The 23358-nt window shown below is 39.0% G+C and overlaps 1 protein-coding gene across 4 annotated transcripts in view; it reads left to right on the top strand.

Moving 5' to 3' along the window:
• ASAP1 (ArfGAP with SH3 domain, ankyrin repeat and PH domain 1) overlaps positions 1–23358 on the top strand; it is a 2547392-nt gene that overhangs the window by 1730578 nt on the left and 793456 nt on the right. For all 4 annotated transcript variants that reach the window (XM_044067036.1, XM_044067034.1, XM_044067035.1 and 1 more), the window contains one exon: positions 17383–17431. In XM_044067036.1, coding sequence (XP_043922971.1) covers positions 17383–17431 — 49 coding nt within the window. The remainder of the gene's footprint in view (positions 1–17382; positions 17432–23358) is intronic.

Genomic DNA, 23358 nt, shown 5'->3' with positions numbered 1-23358 from the left:
TTAAATTGGGTAGCCAAGTCTTGGTCAGGAGCGTTTGGGTCTGGGGTAGGGGTATCTGGTTTGCTGGGGTTAAGTAGAGTAGAGATACCTTTCCAAAATTTGAGGGTTTGATTTTATAAGTGTGGAAAAGTAGTTTTGTCGGTCTAAGATTATGAGCTTTTTTACCTTATTTCGAAGTATTTTATATTCATTGTAATAAAAGGACAGGATTACAGTATTTTCAGAAGCTCATTACATTTTATTGCAGACCAGTGTCTTATAGCAGTGTCTGTGTGTTAGTACACTTGTAGTTGGGTCAGGGTGGCTTTAATGGTATATGGTAAATAAGCATTGCTACCTTATTTAAAAGCCAAGCCCTGCAACAACTAGCTCCACACTGAAGTCAAAACACAATAGCTCTGGTGGGTAAATGTACTCTGTAGTAATCAAAAAGGCAAATGTTTAAAATAACTACAGCTTATGTGCAAACACAATAGGTAGTGATGAAACAATGCTCTGCTAAAAATGCTTTAATGCTCCACATTGCTGAGCTGCAGATCAGTTATCACTGGCTACCAGGATTTCACCCACTTCAGCTCAAGCACGGTGCCGTTCAGCGCAACCTTCCCAGAACTAATTTGTCTGACCAGAATTATTTGGTGTGTGTATAAGAGGGAGGTAGCATACCCCTCAGCTGTCCAGATTTTTGCCCCATATTCCTCCTAAAAAGGATTGAAGTTGCTAAATGAGACATTTCAGTTTTAGATGTCATGTCATTTAGAAAAATGCATACCAACACAAATCCTTTTACTCTTGCAATTTTCTAAGTTTCTGAGAGCCATATTTATAATCTGTCCCTATTTATTTTAGGCTTTGTCCAGATTTCTTGCAATAAGGTTGAGGCCTTGAGGGTGTGGTATGTTTGTGAGAAAGTGAAATGCCCAAGTTAGAGTTAACAGGTGGAATTTTCAAGTGCATTTTCAAGGAACTGTGAGTTTTAAGGGAAGCTAAGTTCACTGCTGCTCATGCCAAGTCTATTTACAATGTGCAACTGTTTTGTTTAGCAAATGGTATCTCTATTGTGGTATAAAGTTTTAAAGCTATGTTAGTAGCACCACAAGTAGAATACTTGCATCTTAATGTAAAGGCTTGAGGTTCTATTCCTACAGCATATACATTTGTATGCTGCAGTCCTCAGGATGTCCTCCTTTGGATGAGATGCCTAATAACTATGAACCTGTTTTTCAGCTTGTCATCCATTTTCTATTGCAATATACCAGCTTACCATTTTTTTAATTTAACATAGGCAATTTATTCTTTGACGGCAACAGGCACTGAATTTGTAGATGAAACACTGAAATATACAGTTGTTTTCTAGCAACAACATCTTCATTAGTTTCAGATATCTTTAATGTGGAATTATTCAGATTACTTTTACTTCAGCAGAGTCACTCAAACAGGTGCTGCTGTATAATACAAGGGATATAATTCAGTTATATATTATAATTAATACAATCAGGTAAATCAAATAACTTTTGCATGGCCTTAATGGTGTGCAAGGAGCCTATTGCTTGAAAACAGTTCAAAGGTAAATAACCTGCCACTGGCCATATGCATTTTCTTTGAATGTGGGTTTCAATGCTGTTTCATTGAATGTGAGTTTCAAAAGTAGAGAAGCTTTAATGCCAAGTCTGTTTTAATTGTAAGACCTTTGTTTAGGTTTAGTAAATGTCTCAGTGTTTGGGCTATAATGTTTGAAATAAAAGTTGTAAATGCCTATTGCTTGAAAACAGTTCAAAGGTAAATAACCTGCCACTGGCCAGATGCATTTTCTTTGAATGTGGGTTTCAATGCTGTTTCATTGAATGTGAGTTTCAAAAGTAGAGAAGCTTTAATGCCAAGTCTGTTTTCATTGTAAGACTATTGCTTTGTTTAGGTTTAGTAAATGTCTCAGTGTTTGGGCTATAATGTTTGAAATAAAAGTTGTAAATTAAATCCAACTGCCTGTAATCATTGTAGAACTAAAGCATAAAACAGTATGCACACAGATTTGAACAGTGTCTACAGTAAATGGGGAGAAATAGCCAAGTAATGGGACACTGGAATGGCTGTGTGGACGGGGCTTGGGTGGGTGGACGTGGGCGGGGCTGTGTTGGCAGGGGGCGGGGTGAGCTATGTGGGTGGGGCTCTGGGTTTGCACCCCCCTGCAAAAAATCCTGCGGGCTCCCTTGGGTGCAGGTTTAGTTCTGATTCTAACTTTGCATAATGGGGCATGGCAATCTAAAATGGAAAGGAATTTTGAATTAAAGTATTCAACTGCATTATCTAATGGCAGGTGTTTAAGGGGTGTCCAGTTACAGGCTCTTAGTTCAGTTTGAAACTGATCAGGGTTAAAATTTTTGTTAGTACGAATTGTTTTGCAGATGGAAGAGTTTGGGAGTTCTATTTTAGATCTGATGAGATAGGTAAGCAAATGGTCACTTATGTCCTCTGGGAGGGTGCCTGTTTTATAATTTTGTTGAGGAGTATTAGTAAGTATCCAGTTGAGGGTACTATCTTTGTTGTTACGTTTATTGGTTCGGGTTGGGGATGTTATAGTTTGAGTAAAGCCAAATAGGTTGATATGAGTAGTAGGTTGCTCAGATATGCAAGAATTCCAGTTTATGTTAAAATCTCCAAGTATAATGGTTTCTTGGGGGTAGTTGCTTGAGAGCCAGCTAAGGATGGCCTCTAATGTGTTGATGTTATTGCCTGGTGGAAGATAGACAGAGATAAGATATATGGCTTTACTTTGCCTCCCCTATATAATACAAATCACAAGAGCACCTCAAGGCATTTATTTAGTAAACTACCAAAACCAAAATAAAACAAAAAACAACACAAGCCAGTAAGACCACATGTTTAATAAAATAAATTCTCTCTAGCGCCTCGGCTCAAAGCCTTTGAAGAGTACAAAACACATTACAAAAATACATCTTTAAATACCTAATCCTATTAAACAATTGGATCCATAATTACTACTAAATAAATACCTTCCAATTACATTCTGAGTTTAATCCTTTAGGCATCAAAGTATCATACTTCAAGATGAACACAGTTTCTTTAAAAAGTAACCTGCTTTTCAAATCATTGACATTATTACATTCAACTTTTTCTAAAACAGCTCCTTTTAAACATTCCCCCATGACATAACATATAATGGAGGGCCAATGGACTTTCAGTTTTATTATTTTTTATGTCCCTGTGGTGCTCCTGTAATCTAACCCTAAAAGACCTTTTAGTTTCCCCTATATAATACAAATCACAAGAGCACCTCAATGCATGAGCAACACCCTCCATAGTACAACAGAAGGTGTCATTAGCTACAAAATTAATGCCATTAATTTTCTCAAAAACACACATTGGAAGGTCCCTAAATTCCTAAACTCTTTCACCCTCTTAACTCCCGGGGTGACATACTTACCATGGACTATCAAGTCTTTAATACCTCTACCCTTAGTATAAGAGGGACAGATTCATAACCCAGAGGCTCCCTTCACTCTGGAATAAAATCCCAGTCCAGGTTAGGCAGAGTCCCTCATTGACTCTCTTCAAGAGGAATCTTGATGAGTGGATGGGAGATCGTAGGTTTACCTCGGGTATCACTTCTGTGTCACTGTTAGACAGAGGCACAGTATACTAACCTCGAAAAAGGGCATAGCAAAATTAATTTAAAATGGGTGGCGAAAGCCAAACACACTCTGGCTAGGCTTATAAATGCCCTAGGGCAGATAGCCTAGTATGAACCTATGAACCTAAGAGAAGTAAGGTTTACTGGGTAAAAAGTTCAAGTCACTAAAATTCTTTAAAAATCCCCAGTAAAATTTAATAATAATAACTATGCTTTCTGTCAACACCGTATACATATTTACAAAATACATTTTATTACCAGAAACATCACATCCATCAACATTTGATAAACCCCCCATTGTCCTTCCTGTTGTTGTTAATTGTCGTTTGCCAGCTATTAATCTATGCCGGGCCTCATTTATGACAGAAATATCACAGTTTCTCTGCCTAAACAAATCACACGTCTTATCTAGCTCATTTTCCAGGTCATCAGACACATTGCAGAGAATACTAATTCGTTGGTAAGAATATTTATTCTTCAGGAATATTGGATTCAGATGACTTAAATGTTGTTTTTTTGGGGGGGGCCTATATTTTCTCCCCCCTGCCTACTAATAATCTAGTCCTTTTACCTGGATTTTTGTGATGGTTGATAATTCAGGCAGTCATCAAGGTTGTTGCATACCTACCTCCTACTCATTTACTGTGTGCATGGCTGAAATGTAGAATTTTCATTGTACCAGGTAGTTTGAGTGTACATACTCCTGCACATGTTCAAATGTTACTACTGCACATACTGCTTGGCAAGTGTGCAAATCCAGCTTTTTGTTCTGCTCTTAGGTTTGCCACTTTTGGAACAGTCAAAAACCTACTATATTCCAAACTAAAAATTCCAATATTGTTCCTCATTTCAACAGGCATTCTGACCCAGGACCACTAAACCCTCAGTACAACAAAACCCTAACGCTAACATCCCTCCCATGCTGCCCCCTGCACATCTGCCCTGTTCCCCGAAAAGCCTGCTTTATTTCAGTACAAACCTTAAATCCTTGAAACATGGCTTAAGGAAGAAGCATGACCTTTGACATGCATAAATCAAAATTGTCATTTCTCCTACAACAGCAGACCTTGCTGTATAATTGGTAAACAAACCTTTCTGCTCATCAAAATCAACTAAAATTCCCAGGTGTCGCAAATTATTAACAAAGGGAGGAATGCATCATGTTGGCTTCTTGAGTGACCTCTCACTCAACTAACATTTAGCAACCACTTTAAACCTACACAGCAGTACCATACATCCTACCACCCCATTTGTCAACCCTTTTGAGGAAACACTCTCTGACATACTTTACCAAAAACATAAAATAATTTATTTTCACTAGGAAGACTCTATCTTTAATTGTAACAGTACTCCAGGTAAACGACTCCCATCAGGTTGCTTCTTGATGTTATCTAGCACAGTTCTCTGAATCTGCCAGGCCAAACACTGTAAACAACAACTTCCTGCTTCATGTAGTTTTCACAAGCACACCCTGGAGGTAAACAGTTCATACTCCTGTTCTACTCCATTAGTAATCAGAACCCAGTCCTCACTTTGTAGTCATTCAGAAAAAAATGTAAGGTATGTTCCTTGCTTATCTGTTGTCATCCTTTTCCAGAGGAAATGGAAATAAAAGTATTATCCCAAGCATGCATTACCTTACCTTACCTCTTCCCTCGAACTTATGCTTACGTTAATCATCCCAGTTATTGACCAACTTTTTCCTGTTGGGCTTCACAGACTGAAAACAAACCCCATGCTTCTGGCCCAGCATTGCCATTAAGGAGCAAGTGAGAGCCAGAGACAAAGAGTGGCATAAATGGAAGGCAGCCAACAAGTCACAGTATTACAGTGCGTTCCTGACTCTTTTATGTAATTGGAGAATTTCTCCCCCAGTGCTTCTAAGGCTGCTTGTCTAAGGAAAAAAAAACAGTCAAACAGCCCAAACAGTTATGTCTTCATACTTTGAAATGTTTTGGAAAACTATCAAAAATATAGCAGGTCTTAACCTACAAACTGACCACTTATCAGTAGATGGTGTTGTTTATTAATGGCATTACATATCCTTCTCATGTCCTTCCAACTAAACTTTTTCTGCTAATTCTGTTACCTAAAACTTCCACCACTGCAAAATATTTCAGTTTCTATCTCCACCATACATACACACACACACCACCACCAATTCAGTCTCCTTTCTTTTTCATAGCCATTAGCTGCATTGCAGTTAAAAAAAATACTAAAAAGCTGTCCTGCAACTGCAACCCTAAGTCCTTATTGCATCCTAAATGCTTCACTCCCATGGCTCCAATTTTACCAAAACTCATTATGCACTTTGTCACTACAGTTTTAAGTATACAGCCATTATGCCAATCTTCAAGACTGCAAAGCCTATGTACATTCCTCAGCCAAGCCTCCTGTTAGGCTAATGTGTAAGCAGATTTTCATATCATAGTCAAGTCTAGTCTGCTGTCAAAAACAATGCTAGTTCACATAAACTACATCATGCTTACTACGATTTAATGTTGAACAGTAGAGCATGCTTACAAGAACTCTGTTCATTGACATGAAAATGGCTTTTGTTACAGTTGTTCTTCCCTTCTTCTGCCTTATGTGCAAATACTTTTGGTTTGATCTTGGCCCATTAAACTGTTTCAGAAATCGTCTTCCACGTAGAACATTCAGAGTTTCGTCTTAAAACATCTTATCTGAACTAGGCACCTACAAAAGTAGTGTACCACAGGTCTCAATTCTTGTTCCTGTAGTCTTACTTTCCCTTTTTATATATGACCTTGCAGTTTTCCTTCTTCAGCATAAAGTTATCTTGTATGCTGATGTCTAACCCTAGCAAATACAGGCAGAGCTTGCTCTTCAGAAAAAACCTACAGAAACTCTTTCTCGGTTTTTGAAACTAATTCCATGCTAATGATCATAATCTTGCAGTAAAACACAAATAAATAATGGTAATGCTTTTTGGTATCAGTGAATAGCTAAGTAATGTAAAACCCTTAAATCTACATAACCCACGCAACACCCCAGTAACCTCAGCCTTAGCATAGGGATGCCGTTGTTTGTGGCTCAACTCTATCTTTTCTTCATTTTGTATAAGGGCATGGCAGTGGATAAAGTCTTAAAACAATTAAAAGCTTGCTACAAGGTTTCCAACCTTATTGCTTTCCACTCAAGAAGAACATTTTTTTTAACACCTCTCAGGTCCTTACCTGATGGCTGCACTACCAACATTATATTGGCCCATTTTTCTGGGGACATGGGAGCTGGAAATTACCAAGCTGAACAGAATCACTACAATACCATTCATTCCCACTTTAGAATCTATATCAACTCTTCTCTTCCCTGGTGAAAGTCAGGTGGTAGGGAGCAGACCAGCTTGCTCCTTGGGAACACTCCCCTACTTCTTGGCAACTTCTCTGAACTTGTTGTTAATGTACACAAAGATAAGTTTGCCTGTGGAAATTGAATTTCAATCTTCTTTCACTGGTGCTAAGCACCACAACATCATAGGCTCATGTTGGCAAAACCCTACTGGGTAACACCTAGTGCTTCTACTGAGTTTATCCTTTGTGGAGAGCCAGACTTATCTCCTTACCCCTGTTGATGGACGAGCCAACAACTACTGCTCACTTCCATCCTTCTCTGTCAGCTCCTATAGGCACCCAAGTATTACTCTAACTGGCCTTTATCCCTCTATGCCACAGAGCTTCTCATTTGAGAAAAGCTCTATGAACTAACATTTGTCTTTCATAAATAGAATTTGCCCTGTAAATTGTTGCCCTGAGCTATTGTCAGAAAAGAACAATCATCTAAACAGCATTGAACAAAGTACACATATTATATCCCTGTCAAGCAGATTAGAGCATAACTGCTTTTCAGAGTCTTGCAATATGCAAGAGGAGAAATAGGGGACCAAACACAGTTTTAGAGTACAAAAAAGACAAACTTCTGATTTCACGACACGAACTACAAAATAATCCAAAATACTGGTACAGGTCCAGAAAAAAATGACATGCAGCTGAAAATCCTGTCAGTCCTTCAGTAAACAAAGGTATGCATGGATGCAGTACTATGTATATTTACAGCGTGCTGTCTCTCTCTCTCTCTCTGTCCCTCTCAATATATCCTGTTCAGCACAGATGGTGGGGTGTTCCACAGTCATGGTGTGGCCAGATCATAATAGTTTATCTGACGTTGCCATGATTGTGGAGCCTTACATATTAGCATACTATGCTAATTAAGAGGCCAAATACGGTAGCAGTTCCAAATGGCAGGAGCTCAGCTACATCACTATGGTGGGGGTGGGTCAGGCAATTGTGACAGTAGACTTTTATGCAATGCAGCATATATAGGTTAAGTCCCTTTGTTATTTTGTGGGCTATTGCATTTTCTACCTAACAGCTATAGTTTGTATTAATATTCTTTCTAATGCTGCATTATACATTGCTTTTCCCAGGCTAAGCCTGAAGAAAGGGATCTAGAGCAGTACCCTACCCTGATTAACAAACAGTGAATAAAATAAAAGTGTATCATGTCAGTCCAGGTAATAATGATTGGTGTTTCTCAGCTGTGGTTTTCTGGGAAACACTTCACTATTATTTGCATCTCTGATACCAGCCTGATATCCTTCTATTCTAGTGTTGCAGCATTCTTAACTTGTGGGAGATCCTCCGCAACATCTTCCAACATACAACAGCTATTAGCTACTACATCACACATATGGCTTGTCGAACATCAGTCTTAAAAGGATATCTGCACGTACAATCCTCAGAACTTCTGTGCTCCCATTCGGAATGCTTGACTTATACATCGGACTACTGCCTGATTCCATTTGCTGCTTCCAGCTTTCAGATAAGTACCCTGTTGGGGTTTTCATTTTTTATTGCTACTGCCTTTTTTGTTTAGTTCATGTCATCTAGGAAGGGCAAGTGTAGGTGTAGAAGCCAAATTCCACATAAGGACAATCATGATCTTTGTCTTTTTTGTCTAGGCCCAAGTCATGACCACCGTTCCTGTGCTATTTTTCTGGCCTTTGCCCCAAATACCTTGCAAAGCCGTCTTTCGGCTTTGAGTCTTTATTCAGAGAACCAACATTTGAAGAGACTTGTTAAGGGTGTTATGGAGGGTTCTATGGGTCCTTTGGCCGTGCCGACTTTTAAGAGGAAGGTCAGTATGCCTAGGCCTGAACTCTTCTGCTGTGCCTCTTTCTGCTGACGTATCCCTTGAGGTTATTGAAGACCTGGAGGGATGTTTGGAGATTGGGTCTGGTTCTTCGGCGGGTACCACTTCAGAGACCATTAAAAGTCTGACATAGGCACATCCTCAGATGCATTGCAGACATCTGTATTGGACGGACAGACAAGGGGAACCATAATTTGTTATGACGAAATAGTCCAGAGACATACCTCAGACTCCTGTTAGGGAATAAGACCTGGTGTCAGTCGTTAAAGGCAGGCCTAAACTGGGTCCTTCAATTTACCCTCTAGCAGAGTTGCATGTTAAGAAAAAACAAAAAATAAAGCACCTTCAACCCCTAAATCGCCTCAATCAGATTGGGATACTTTTTCACAGGGGTTGATTAAGACTTTAATGGCTCTTAAGCCTTCTTCTACTGTTTCTTTTCCCTCCTTTACTTCTTACCCTGTTAGGGGGGTTGGGGAACAGGCTGAGGATTCCTTGGCATATTCAGGTCAAATTACTTTCCTTTTAGAATATGCTTCCCCTGAGGAAGAATCCAGTGATGCAGATTCTCCAGTGGAAGGAATGTCTTTTGAGGAAACTTAACAAGATGAGAGAATTCTTTAAATGGGACTGCTCTCAGGTCTCTGAGGTGCAAAAAAGATATTATGACATTTTAAAATGGACTCTCCTTCTTCAGTGCCACCTGTATTGCCAGAATTGTTTGATGCTTTCTCTTCAGCTTCTAAGGTCCTGGATTCACAGGCTCCTGCACTTAAAAGGCCTGACAGATTTTATAAGGTGCCTGATGACTGCAGATTCCTTTACAAATGTCCTTCGGCTGATCCAGCTGTGGTATCCATTGCTTCAGACAAATCCTCTAGGTTAGTACCATCTTCTAAGCTTCTTCCTTCCAATAAGGAGAGCAAAATAATGAAAAGACTTTGAAGAAGGTATACACTTCTGCCACTTTACTTTCTGAGAGACAAACTATCAAACACACATGTCTCCGTATTGCTTGGCTTTTCTATTACAGGCCTGTCAAGCTCTTTCAGAGCTTTCAGATTCTGACATTAAAATCAGGTAATATCCGTCTTTGGAGCTTCTTCTCAAGTGGCTAGACACTCAATCAAATGCAGTTATGATGCAGCAGAAGCATCTCCTAGAGCAACTGCTCCTGGTTCTGTCCTTAGAAGGTATTCTTGGTTGAGGCTTTAACCACTGCCAGATGACATCAAAGCAAAACTAATGGATGCTTCTCTGGATAACAGTGCTCTTTTGGTACTGCAGCTGCAGATTTATTTAAGTTCTCACAAGAAAAGGGAAAGGAACTTCAGGACTTAAAATGCATTTTTTTGTCACCTGTCCCTAAATTCCACAGACGTTTTCCTTCTAAGACCTCTTTTGTTAGGAGACAGACATGTCCATCTTCTTTTTCTTCTTCCAGAACTACGAAGACTGTTAGAAGACCTCCTCAGCCTAAGACATCTGTTTCAGGTCTCACTTCTAAACAGTGTTTCTAGATAGGCCAGGTAGTGTGTGACTACCAACCACTTGCAGATCTTACCCCCCCCCTTTCTCTTTGCCTACCCCTCTCTCTCTCCCAGCTTGGACAAGTATAACTCGGGATCCTTGTGTTCTCTCTATTATCCAACATGGATATTTCATGACTTGAAAAAGTCTTCCTTCTTTCAGGGGCATTCCTAAATTTGTTTCCACGGGTTCTAAAAGATTTAATTACCCAAGGTAAAATTCAGCAAGTTTCTCTGGACCAAAGGGGAAGGTAATTTTACTCAAGAATGTTTATTGTACCTAGATAAGGAAGGCCCTTGGAGACCCATTCTGGACCTTTCCCATTTAAACACTTTTGTAAAGGTTCCAATTTTTCGCATGCTATCTTTACAGATTGTTTCTTTTAATTCCGCTTCAGGCCTACATGGTCTCTCTGGACATCAAGGATGCATATCTTCACATACATATCGATCCAGTTTACAGAAAATGTTTACATTTCTCTGCGGCTTCCTTGCACTTTCAGTTTTCTGCCCTGTCCTTTGGTCTGTCTACTGCCCCAAGGGTATTCACAGTGTTTGGCCCCAGTGATTGCTTATTGCAGGATCAGAGGTATTCAGTTTTATCCATACCTGGACAATCTCCTTTTTTGGCTCCTCTTCTAGAATGCTTACTTCAAAATCTGCAGTTTGCCATCTTTGTCCTGCAAAGGTTGGGGATCACAGTAAATTTCAAAAAATCCTTTCTTTTCCCTTCTCATGATCACATTTTCCTAGGGTGCAGGCTGAAAATAGATCTCATGGGCGTTTCCTCCACCAGAAAAGATTCTCTGTCTCACTTCCTTCTTGCACAGTCTACTGTCTCTTCCATCTCTAACTGCCAGGGAGTTTCTAAGACTACTGGGGTTTATGGCATCCACAATACCTATGGTTTCCCCTGGCAAAACTTCACATGGGAAAGTTTCAGTGGTACCTAAAATCAGTTTGGATGCAGCATGCTCATCCTCTGGAATCTGTATTTCCTCTTCTCCCATGCCTGAAATCAGAGCTTCTTTGATGGAGTCAGTAATTTTCTATGAATGCAGGCCTTCCTCTTCATCAGTCTCAGCCAACTCAAGAGTTGTTCACAGATGCCTCAGCCACAGGTTGGGGGGCAACCTCTGCATCAAAAAAAGGTGCAGGGTCTTGTCTCCTTTTCAAAGGAAGGAGCATATCAATATCAAGAAAATGATGGCTCTCATTCTAGCTCTGCAGACTTTCCATCCTCTGTTTCATCCAGTACCTCTGAAAGTTTTTACGGACAACACAACAGTCCTTTGATATGCAAACAAGAAGGGGGGACAAAGTCATATCTTTTTTGCAGATTGGCTGTGATGACCTGGAACATGGCAGTTCAGTACAAAGTAACTCTTCAAGCAGTTTACATTTCATCCACACAAAATTTTGTGGCAGACACCCTAAGCAAGTCCAGGACTCAGTCCCATGAATGGATACTTCACAGTGATGTGTTTGTGGTCTTGGTCTATCACTGGGGTACTCCTCTAGTGCATCTTTTTGCTTTCCCTCTGTGCAGACAACTTCCTCTTTTTTGTGCCAGAATCCTGGATCCTCTAGTTTGGAAGGTCGATGCCCTATCTTTCTCATGGTAGGAGATGTTTCTTTATGCATTCCCCCCTTTCCTTTCATTCAGAATGTTCTGCTCAAGATTAAAAACCTTGCTAGTGGCTCCCTTTTGGCCAAGATAGCATTGGTTCCTTCTGCATTTAGCCAGGGGCAGTCATCACAAGTTCCCTCACAGAGTGGACCTTCTCGCACAAGATAAGGGATCTCTGCTTCATCCACATCTATCAACTTTACAACTGACTCTTTGGGTGATACACTTTTGACTCCTTTCAAACATCTTTTTTCTGAGGATGTACTTTTAGGGTACTGCAGGAAGCCAGAAAACCCAGTACTAGAAGATCTTACTTATCTAAATGGAAGAGATTTTCTACTTGGTGTCTTTCATGTAATCTAGATCCACTTTCAGTGGATATCTCAGTTCTTTCCTACTTGTGTGAGTTACTTAATAGTGGTTTGGCTTATTCCTCAGTTAAAGTTCACTTGGCAGCCATTTCTGCTTGTCTGCCATTGACTCCACCTTCAGCTTCTAGACCGGAAGTAAAACTTTTTCTCAAAGACATCCTTTACATTAATCCTCCCAGGAAACCAGTTCCTCCTCCTTAGGATTTGAATTATGTGTTAGAGAAGCTAACTGTAGCCCCTTTTGAACCAGGAGTTTCAGCTTCCTTAAAATTTGGTACCTGGAACACTATTCTTTAACTAGCTTTAACCTCTGCTAGGAAGGTTTCTGAGATTCAAGCTTTTTATGGCTTTTCCACCTTTTTCTTGTTTTTATAAGGATAGGGTCTACTTGCATACCAATCCTTCCTTTATGTCCAAGGTGATGAATGAGTTGTTACTTAAACAGTCTATTCAATTGCCCACTTTTTTCCCTTCTACACAATCTTGCACTGAGAGGATCTTACACACCTTAAATGTGCATAGACAACTTGGGTTTTATTTGGATTTCATGGTAAGAGTCTCCCCGTTCCTGTAAAGGCTCACTCCGCTAGGTCTGTGGCTTCTTCTGGTGCTTTCTTTAAGGGTTTGGATACTAACATAATTTTGGAGGCTGCCATTTGGTCTTCTGTTCATACTTTCACCAAGCATTACAAGCTGGATAGTATTTCTTAATCCAGGGCTGGGTTTGTTAGAGCCATTCTTCATGGCTTTTTAGAAAGTTCCTCTGCTCCTTCCTTCTCCCAGGTATCCCCTTCTAAGCTTTGGTACTCTCCTACATGTTAAGAATACTGCAACATTAGAATAGAAGGACATAGAATAGTTGTGCAGAACCTTATCATAACCATAGATGTCCTTCTCTTCTATGTTGTAGTCTATCCCTCCCTTCTTCCCTTATACCTTGTTCTTTTCCTTGGATGGCAGATTATTTTCCTTTTTCACACTGGTGTTCCTCCTGGGGCATTTCAATTTTAGGATTGTATGTGTGGACGTCCTTTTATGGCTGAAGTTTGACAAGCCATACATGCACTGTCCCACATACTTGCAGTAGCTAAAAGCTGTTGTATGCTGGCCAGATGCATGTCGCTTAGGGTGGAGGATCTCCCACATGAATACTGCAACATAGAGGAGAAGGACAACTAAGGTTATGGTAAGATTTTACACAACTGTTATTTCTGCACAAATTATGGTGTCTTAGTTTCACTGACCAAATTATTCTAAGCATTATGAACATATTTACAGTTGCATTTCCATAATTTCCTGCCTATATTCCACAGTGTAGTCTGCCATTAATATGTTTGTGAATGGCAGGCTATACTGTAGAAACTCATTTGCATGCCAACTGCCTGCTTGGTCTCCTCCAGGTATGCAGTTCAGTGTATTGTTAGACCATTGCACACTGGTTCCGTTATGGGTCTCGCAATGCTTGGAGACATACTTCAAACCTCACTGCAGCTCTATGCAGCGGCATACTATGAGTATGTATCCTTTTCTGTACCACTGGCATGTATTTAGGCCAGTGACATACCCAACCATTGTAATCAATTTGGAGTGAAACAGCAGCAGACCAGAAAGCCATTAAGACAACAAAAGCAAATAGTGCTTGACTGCCAACAGTGCAGTTCCAAAGAATTGCAGAAACTACATATTTCTTCTTCAAATAAATGCTCAGTTTGATGTGCAAACATTTTTAAATGGGTGGCAAAGGAGCTAACTGACACCTGTAAGAGAGAATCTGGAACTGTTGGGCATCATGAAGCCCAGTTCTGCAGTCACACCCCTTTTGAAGATGCATTTTATAATTTGCTGGATCCAGACTTACAACTACCAGCTCCCAGAAAATTCTGCAGAGTATAATAAAAATTCAAGTATCTCAACAAGAACCCAGTTACAGAAGCATGAATCATTTCACTGGATGCTGTCAGGAGAGCCAGAGTGGCACTCACTCAAGACAACCTTCCCAGCAGTAAGGACCATCATATTCTGCACAGATTTGAAAAATAATGTATGCTTTCTTTACTGTACGTATAACAGATATGAAGTGTCAGGCCTAAATATTTTGCAGTATATTGTGAGATATTTTAAGACAATAGGAGTATATGGTGGAGAAGATACAATATACAGGTCTAAAACAAAGACTGCTAAAACGTTACTACCCTGCAGTAAAGGTCAGTAAACATGCAGTAAATTGCAGCTTTGCTTTAGTTCTATTGATGCTTGTACTAGAGCAGCCTCAGGTATAATTATTAAGTAACAAGAGTGGCTTAGAGTCCTGCATTTACCAGAAAATGTAAAAGGGCAGTTCTTAAGTGCACCCTTAGATAAAAACCTTTTGTTTGGGACCCCCATCTAAGTAATCATTTACAACACTGGATGAGTAAGGAAAAGGCAAAAGAGCAGTTATTCCACTATCATGGGCCAACTTGTCTTTTTTTATAGAAAGCAACCTTAAACAGAATTGGGTGAAGAGTAAAAGGGTCTTTGAAAAAGTAGAATGAATGCAGGGTCTGGGGCTGGCAGTAGGGCAGGGGACAGGAGAATGGCTCTTCCTCCTAGCCAACATTGCATCTCCAGGCTTTGTCTCTCATACCCTATCCCCCACACTCACACACACACACACACACACACACACACACACACACACACATCTACCTGAAGGAAGTCTGTCTTTCTCCAAAGGCAAATGGTTCAACCTGAGCACAAATCTTTGGATTTACTGTTTAAAATCGTATTCCACAACATTGGCAGATACATAATCGCCACTGTGATGTTATGTGGTAGTGCCACCTGTGCTAGGAAGAGTAGGGCAGTGCATGTGTACATATGCCAGCATAGCTAGCTGGAGTTTTGTAAAGAATTTTGTTATTTGACTGTCACACTGATTTGTACAGATGTTTCGGTTAAAAATGCATTTGTGTTACTTGTGTTAAAAATGCATCAACAGTAGGTCCTGCTGGACAAAAAGAATGTTTGCATGTATGTTAGGTTGTATTGTTGTAACTGTTCAAATGTGTATGTTTATCAGAGAACCCTGCAAGGGTGGAAAGTTTGAAATTGTGTTATAACTTTCAGATGCTGCCACACATCTTAGCAAAGCTCTGTGTGTGTATTATACCAGAGTCAGGTGACCAGAGGTGATGCATAGCTTTCAGTCTCTTAGCACAAAAAATCTGGGCAAAGCCAAAAATAATGGAGGGATAAAGCCCCAAAAATAGGGACAAATTTTAAATATTGCTCCTATAAACTTAGAAAGTTGCTAGAATAAAAATCCTTGTGTTACCATCCATTTTCTGAAGGATATGAAGTCTGAAACTCAAATGTCTGTCATTATTTAGTAAATTCATTCCTCACTGATTTGATGCAAAAATCCAGAAAATCTCAAATTTTATGAGGAACAGACCAAAAATATGAGGCAAAAATCTGGACAGTTTAGAGGTATGATTGTCATCCTCTAACCAGCATTTTTTTTTTTTTTTGAACTCTAACAGCAGCACTTTGGAACCTGATAGGATATCTCACACATCCACACAGATTAAGACAGACATCATCTGGATTTGGCTGTGGTAGGACACTCAGCACACATCAGCTTGCCTTATTTTAGTAAGTAGTCAGGGAGCAGCAATTATTTAGTCATTCAGGGACATTTAGTGAAAATAGTTTAGCATTGTTTTCTGCATCTGTGAGAAACTATCCAACTGTATTTTTTATCTCTGTGACTGAAACTCTGTTCTTTATTGTATTCAGTATTCTCCTGTTTTCTGTTTTATCATTAAATATGTTACTACCTTTCATTGTGGCCAGTCCTTTAGAGAATACTTTTAACCTCTTGAGAGTACTTATGCTTGTTTAAGTGACACTGTGGCCACTCCTGAAAGCCTTGCTGCTTTGGTCACACCCTACCATTTGTGTTCGTATTAATTTTACACAATGTAATTGGGTACCCTTTGTAAGAGCCTTAGGGTAGCTGACTGGTGGCTGCATGATTACTTCAGAAAGGGGCACAGCTAGTAAATCTGTGCCAGTTTTTCCCAGGTGTTTATGTGAACTTCAGATATCCAAATGTGTGTGTCAACTACTGGAAACAGGGGCACAGAACTCCAAAGTATAGAGTTTTATGTGGGCTTACTGTGTGAATCCATCTTTGCTCTTAGTGATCGTCCCTCATCAGAGTCAGTGGTGAGGATTGAGTCTCCTTGATTGCTAGCCCGGAGTAGGGGGTCGTCACAGCCACCACAAGACAGAAGCACTCAAAACACACAAAGGGTTGCAAAACACGCAAAAGCTTATTTTTTGCAGGGAACTACCCCCTGCATCCCTCAGGTGTAGGGGCAAGATTCCACATCACCAGTCTCTACATATACACCAACTCCAATGAGGCACTGTCTTGAAGAGGGAAAAGGTTAATAAGAAATGTTAAACTAATCTTCTCCTTCTTCTTAGAGTAAAATACAATTGGTGTTCACCCAAGTAAGCAACAATGTTTCCTTAATTTGCCACACACTTATGTGGCCCTTGATCTTTTCTGCTACAAACATTTTTAAGTGTTACTGTAACTTGACAAACAGTGGGTTTTCTAGTGTTTTCAGCTACCAGTCTTTCTTCCATTTAACATTTGGAACTGATTGTAGAAGGGGCTTGTCTTGGTTAATTGTGCAGCAGTATGTTAGGCATGGTGTTTTGGGGTGCTAAAGCTTAATTTCAGAAAAAAATCAGGCTACATAAATCTTTTGGGGTCACTGATGCTGAGAAATCCATGTTTTGGTGCTGCAGCAAGTTAATGGGAAAATTACAAGTGGTAATCTGGAGTAACCCTTGAAGTATGTGCTGTATATTAACTGCCATTTGTCACATATTTTTGTATTAAAATAGCAATTAAACTGAATGCCCACATTATATTTTTATACAGTTTAATGCAGATGTGAAGTCTTAGACGTTATTTATTTTTAGATCATGTATCTAAATTTTAAAGCTGTTTTTCCCTATATCTCTTTTGTTTAGATAACCGCACGTACCACTTCCAGGCAGAAGATGAGCAGGACTGTATAGCGTAAGAATTTATTTATTAGTAATGTAGTTGCAGTGTGACTGAGAATCACTGTATAAATGTTAGCATTTATGATTTTTAAGGACACTTAGTTCTGTAAAAGTAAACCATCCTTCAGAAGGCAGACATTTTCTCACAATTATCTTGAATTCATGTACATTCTTCAGATTCGCAATCTGCTTTTTTCCAGTTTCTGCCATAAACCATAAGATTTCTAAATTCTACTGACCAATTTGAATATATTTTAAATATCATAAATCATAAACATTTTTCATTCAAGTTGTACAGGTCATCATTCATTTTTATAAGCTGCATGTCTTTTCTGAGAAGAGAGTTAAAGAGGAATCCTGAGAGAGAGATACTGCATGAAATTTCTTTTAAGCAGAAACAGTAACATAAGTGAAATTGGCTTTGGTCATTATATGCCAGTATGATTTCCTGTGTCGTATAAGAGCTGTGTAAAAATATGATTTTCAGTATGTCCTTAACAGATTGGAAAACAGGCACAATATGAATCTGGAATGGAGTATGATATCTTTGCACTTAACAACATAGGCAAATATTTTTTTTCATAGAAATTATATTTAGTTTGCAAAATTCAGACCCATCTGAATTAGCAGAGGTGAGTACAGTTAAGGATCTGCAAGAATGCATGAGACACACTGTAGGAATCCTAGCAGCAGGTAAAATAAAGCGAATTTAGAAATTAAAGGACTTTGTTTGCTAGAAATTGAAAAAAAAATGTTTGTTTTTTTTATTCCTGCTCTACATTTGACTATCTAGCCTCCCTACTGAACCATCTTATTGACCCATTCATTCCCCCAGAGGTGAAAGCCAGGGGATTTTGAGTGGTGCATTCATCCACATTTGAGCCCTAATACCCCTGTCTTGGCTGTGACTTTGCTTTGTGCTTGTCTCAGGGGATATTTGTGTGTTTCTTTGCATGCAGTTCTTAGCTGTGGTACTGTGTACTGCCAGTGCATTATTGGGTCATATTTGCCATTCTCCTGGATCAACTCTGGTATCTTTTCGCCAGCATGGGCAAGTTGCATTTGCCACTGGTTTTCCACTTTCTGCCAGCTTCCCCAGCGGCCAAGCTGGAGGTTTGGAACCCATGGTGTAAAGTCAGGGATTTATATATTTGAACTTATCTTACCTAGTTCTGTGTCTGAAAGGGTAAAGCCTTTATTGTGACCTAGGTGAGGGAAAGGAGTGAAGGGGCATGGCCTGCTCACTTCTCCATAGGGATTGGGGAGAGTAATGTGAGTTCAGGAAGTACATAGGATAGTGTAATTTCTCCTGTGTAGACCATTTAAACTGCTTCACATGCTTGAGGGAAGTGGGCAGGGCTATATTGCATGCAGAAGAATTTAAAGTCTGTTGTCACACCTTGAGTGCATCACAGCAGATGATGAGTTAATTGCCACAGTGATTCTTGTCCTAAAACTGGCATCTGCAACACCCTCATGTTTCACATTTTATAGGTTCATAGATATTTACTTGGGTATTGATCCATTTTGATCTTAGAATCCAAGCCATTCATTCCCAGTAATCTTTTAGCCCTTATATTTAATATTATTATTATATTATTAATATTATTATATTTGTATTTATTGGACGGCACATTGGTGCAGCAGTAGCTTTGTCGCCTCACAGGAAGAGGTTCTCCGGTTCGATTCTCGACTGGAGTGCCTTCTGTGCGGAGTCTGCATGTCCTCCCTGCATTTGTGTGGGTTTTCTCCAGGTACTCCAGTTTCTTCCCACCTTATAAAGACATGCATCTGGAGGGTTTCTCCCCAGGCCTCTGCTGAAAATTGGCTTCGTTTCAAGTCAAACTTTAATGGTAAACAAATGTTAAATAAATAAAGAAATAAATATTTAAGTACAAATAACTCAGAGTAGAGCAGAAAATTTGCAATTACAAATGTCTCTTTTGTACTTGGAGATAAGATGTCACATCATCAGTGATCATGACAGAAGGAATCATAGTATCGACTGTAGAGATCCTTCTCACTGATCGGTTGGCATGTTGACTACTTATTTGTTATTTTTGAAGGACTACTTCACTGACTTTGCATATATATGGTTAGGAGCATGAATGGAGAAGCAAAAATTATAAAAAGTAAAGACTGGGCAATTGCTTTTGATGCTGAAAGTAACCTAGTTGTCTAAGCTGCTGAAGATTCAAGCCAAAATGCTAAATGAAAGTAAAATTAGTTTTGGAAGAGATCCAATGTCATAAATTAATTTAAGAACATACATAAGTATGACAAGTAAAAATGGAAAGTGCACCATAATGAGATTATCTGTTTGTATCTGTTTGTAGCATACAGACTTTGGAATGCTGTCGGAAACTGAATGAGAGACTGTCTGTGGCACAAAATGATATTGCATTTAAAGCATACCCAAAGGTAGTTATGAAGATGTTTTAGGAATGGATGAGCAAGGCAAGGCAGAAAGAAAGTAATCTGTTTCTGAAAAAAATGAAAGTAATAGGGAAGTGACAGTGTAGTACACGGAGGGGAGGTATAGGACAAATGGTTAATAAAAGCTTTAAGAATTGTTTTGCTTATGGATTCCAAGATGGCTACACTATGAAGGGTAGATTGATTAGAGCTCCCTAAATGTGAAAAGAAAAAATGAGTAAAATAAACTAGTGGAAGCTGGCAGTTTGGGTAACATTTAGTTACTGGATAGTTACATACTGCCTGGATATCTGAAAAGAAGAAATCTGGTGAAAGTTAGAGAAAAATCAACTAGAAAAGGAAAAGACAAAACTCTGGTGAGGAAGAGTCTTGCAGCTGTTCAGCAAAAAGATCTACAGCTTTTGTGCAGGAGATGGCTTCTGTTAATTTATAAGAAAGAGTAAACCGAATACATTTAGAAGTGTTTGTGAGAAACTAAAGGAATATATAAAATCAAATGACAAAAGGCTGGAAGGAATAGAAGACGTTTTAAGTGTGTGTTCAGGTAAGCTGATAAAACTGCAAAAATCAAGAGATTGAAGTGAAGAAGAGACTTGTTGAATATGAGGCCACTCAAAAATAATTGTTTTAAAAAATAGAAGAGTTAGAATACAGAGCTTGTGGAGAAAACCTGAGATGTTTGCTGTACCAGTGAAACTGGAAGGAATAGTGTGCGTTAATGTTTTGAAAGTACAAATAAGCAACTTGACTGGTATTCCTCAGCAGGATTTGTTAATTTATATTGCACATTGTGTGAATGCTCCAAATCTGGCCATGAGAAAGAAGTCAAAACCTGTTCTAGTACACATGCAGTAATACCAACAGAAATAGCTTCAGCTGATGACACTGTGGAAGAAGGGAAAAGCATTAATATTTGGGGACACCAGAGTGGAAAATTATTCACTGTACACCAAGCAGAAGAGAAGCAAGTTTATCCCTGCAATTGCAGGGTATTGAGGTAAGTGTGAGATTCAAGATGCTATATCAAGCTGTTTTTAGAATATTTTTCCTGGAGGATCAAATGCATTTATGCAGTGAACGTTTCTTTGCCAAGCATTCATTGTCTAAACCTTGCTCCATCGATTGACCATTTCAGTGAATTTTTTCCTAGGGGAAAAAATACTTGGCCAGCGTAAAACTTCACAAAATTTAAAACCCTCCAAAGTTGAGGGCTGTGCCCTCACACACTCCTTAACTAAACATACCAACTCCGAGATTGCCAGATGGTGGGGAAAAGGGCAAATTCCTGATGATGGCCAAGTGAGTTTTTCCTCTAGGAAAAAATTTGCTGAAATGGCTATTCAACAGAAAAAGGCTTCGACAATGAGCATTTGGCAGAGCCATTCGCTGAAAAGGCTTTTGCTGATCTAATATACTGTATCTGGGGTTTATAGTGCATCAAGATAAAGGCAAAATATAAACATTATAATGTGATATTTGGCTGTTGAGGAAGGACGTGGAAGTATACTGATGTAAGTGTTAAATTATGGTGGTTTCCCCTGGCATTGTACAAATGAAGCTGTAGTCCAATATTCTTGGTTTGTGCTACTGACAAGAGGAAAAGTATTCCTTCTTTTCCTGAGCAAATATACAAAATGGAAACATAGAATGATCGCTTCTAGCATTTGAGAAGAGCTATTTCAAGCATTTGTAAAACTAGTAGCTGTTTTTTCTCTCCACCAGAAAAGCTTTGCAACTGGACATGATCTGTCTACAGGTGCAAGCAGTTAATGGCTGAACTATGAACTTTGTGGCATTTGTTTGAGAAGCACTATAATTGATACATGAAGGGATACTGGCAAACATTTCAATGAAAATAAATAAAGTCGGACACACTGAAAGGAATGTGTTTGCAAAAAGATGCATTTCTAGCAGCATATGTAGCACTTCAGTATAAAATATATTGTTACATAATCTACTTTATTTGTTTAAGGATAGCCAGGGCACTTTTTCTTAAGGGTAAAAATCAGTAACTTAGAACATGTAAGTTGTTTTTCACATCTCTGAGGGAAATAGAGATGGAACAGGAATGGATGGTGTCAGTGCAAGAGGGAGCACAGGCTGTAACATGTATTTCCAACTTGATGAAACTTGACTTTAGAATAGGTAAAGCCTGTGGATGTAGCTAACTGATTGGGGCAACTGCCCCTACATGGAGGGATAACTTCCCTTTTTGAAAAATGCATATAGTTTTGTGTGTTTGCTGTGAGTTAAAGGGGGGGAAGGGTTATGAATGACAATGTATTTAGGTTTTTGGTTTCCTAAGTGTTTTTGTTGAAGCAAAAAGTCTGGAAAAATGAGACAAGGGTACAAACAGAGATGAGAAGTGGCAGTTACCTATAAGATCAATCTGCAAAGTATTACCTTGTGCCTGTAAGTGGCAGGTTGGAAACACATTCAAACAACTGTCATGTCGAATATGTGGAAACAATATCTTCTTATCAGATTGACTGCCGTATGGACAAGAAGCAAAGAGTATTGAATTATATTAATAAGTGTAACGTGTAAATAGCAATTTTACACTAGGCATGCTTGTATAGAAATGAGCATGTTAAATTCGCAAAGAAAGTATTTCATAATGGATATTCAGCACTGTATCAGGGGTAAAAGAAAGGGAGGACAGTAATACCAGTTGCCAGAGGGGCAGTAGTAGTGATAGCAGATGACATAAAGACAGTAATGCTAGATCTGCACCAATAATGAGTATTGTTAGGAAATGCGGATTATACTGGCGTGGTTTTATATTCCACCTGAGATTGCTGTTATGAAGCATAAGAGAATTATGGGAGAGGTAATTAGCTTTCAGCAAGGAATATTATTCATGGTTGGGGACTGGAACCTGATTTGCACTAGTGAAGATATATCAGGTGGACCTAGAGAGGAAACTGTAACAAAAGGGGGTAGATTTCCGAAAAATATATGCAAGTTTTTGGAATGGAAGATGTCAGCTTACTACCCTGAATCTAGGCAGAATCTCCATGTTATTCCCCAAGGTACAATAGCTGGGTTAGACTGGATAGAAACTGTATTTCACAGGATCATAGGTGTTTAATTGAAAACTTTGCGACACATCCAGTAACGATTTCAGATCATGTGCCAATAAAGAGTAAGATAAAGGCACATGGTAATCAAGTAAAAAAAAAACCCAGTGCTTTTCAACTTATTTGCTAAAAAGAGAAGAATTTAAGGAGTTTTAGTGAAAATGATTAATATGTTATTAGGGAAGATACAAATTGTTTCAGAAGAGAGAGCTAGGAAGTGAAATGAAATGAAAATGGAATTTAAAAATATGGTAGAAACGAGAAACCAGTATGGAGATGAAGTAATTGGAGTTATTTAGAGGAACTGTCATATGTTGAAATATTACAGAGGAAGGGGAATCTTACAAGGGCAAGAAGAGGAGTACTTGCTGAGTGCTAAAGGAGAAAATAAATGTGTGTTTAGATAATATGCATGAGGTTAGAA

Source organism: Protopterus annectens, chromosome 3.part1, assembly GCF_019279795.1.
Source record: "Protopterus annectens isolate FY-2018-M chromosome 3.part1, PAN1.0, whole genome shotgun sequence".
NCBI lineage: Eukaryota > Metazoa > Chordata > Ceratodontiformes > Protopteridae > Protopterus > Protopterus annectens.
The sequence above is the reverse complement of the archived record's forward strand: the minus strand, read 5'-3'. Positions and strand labels throughout refer to the sequence as shown.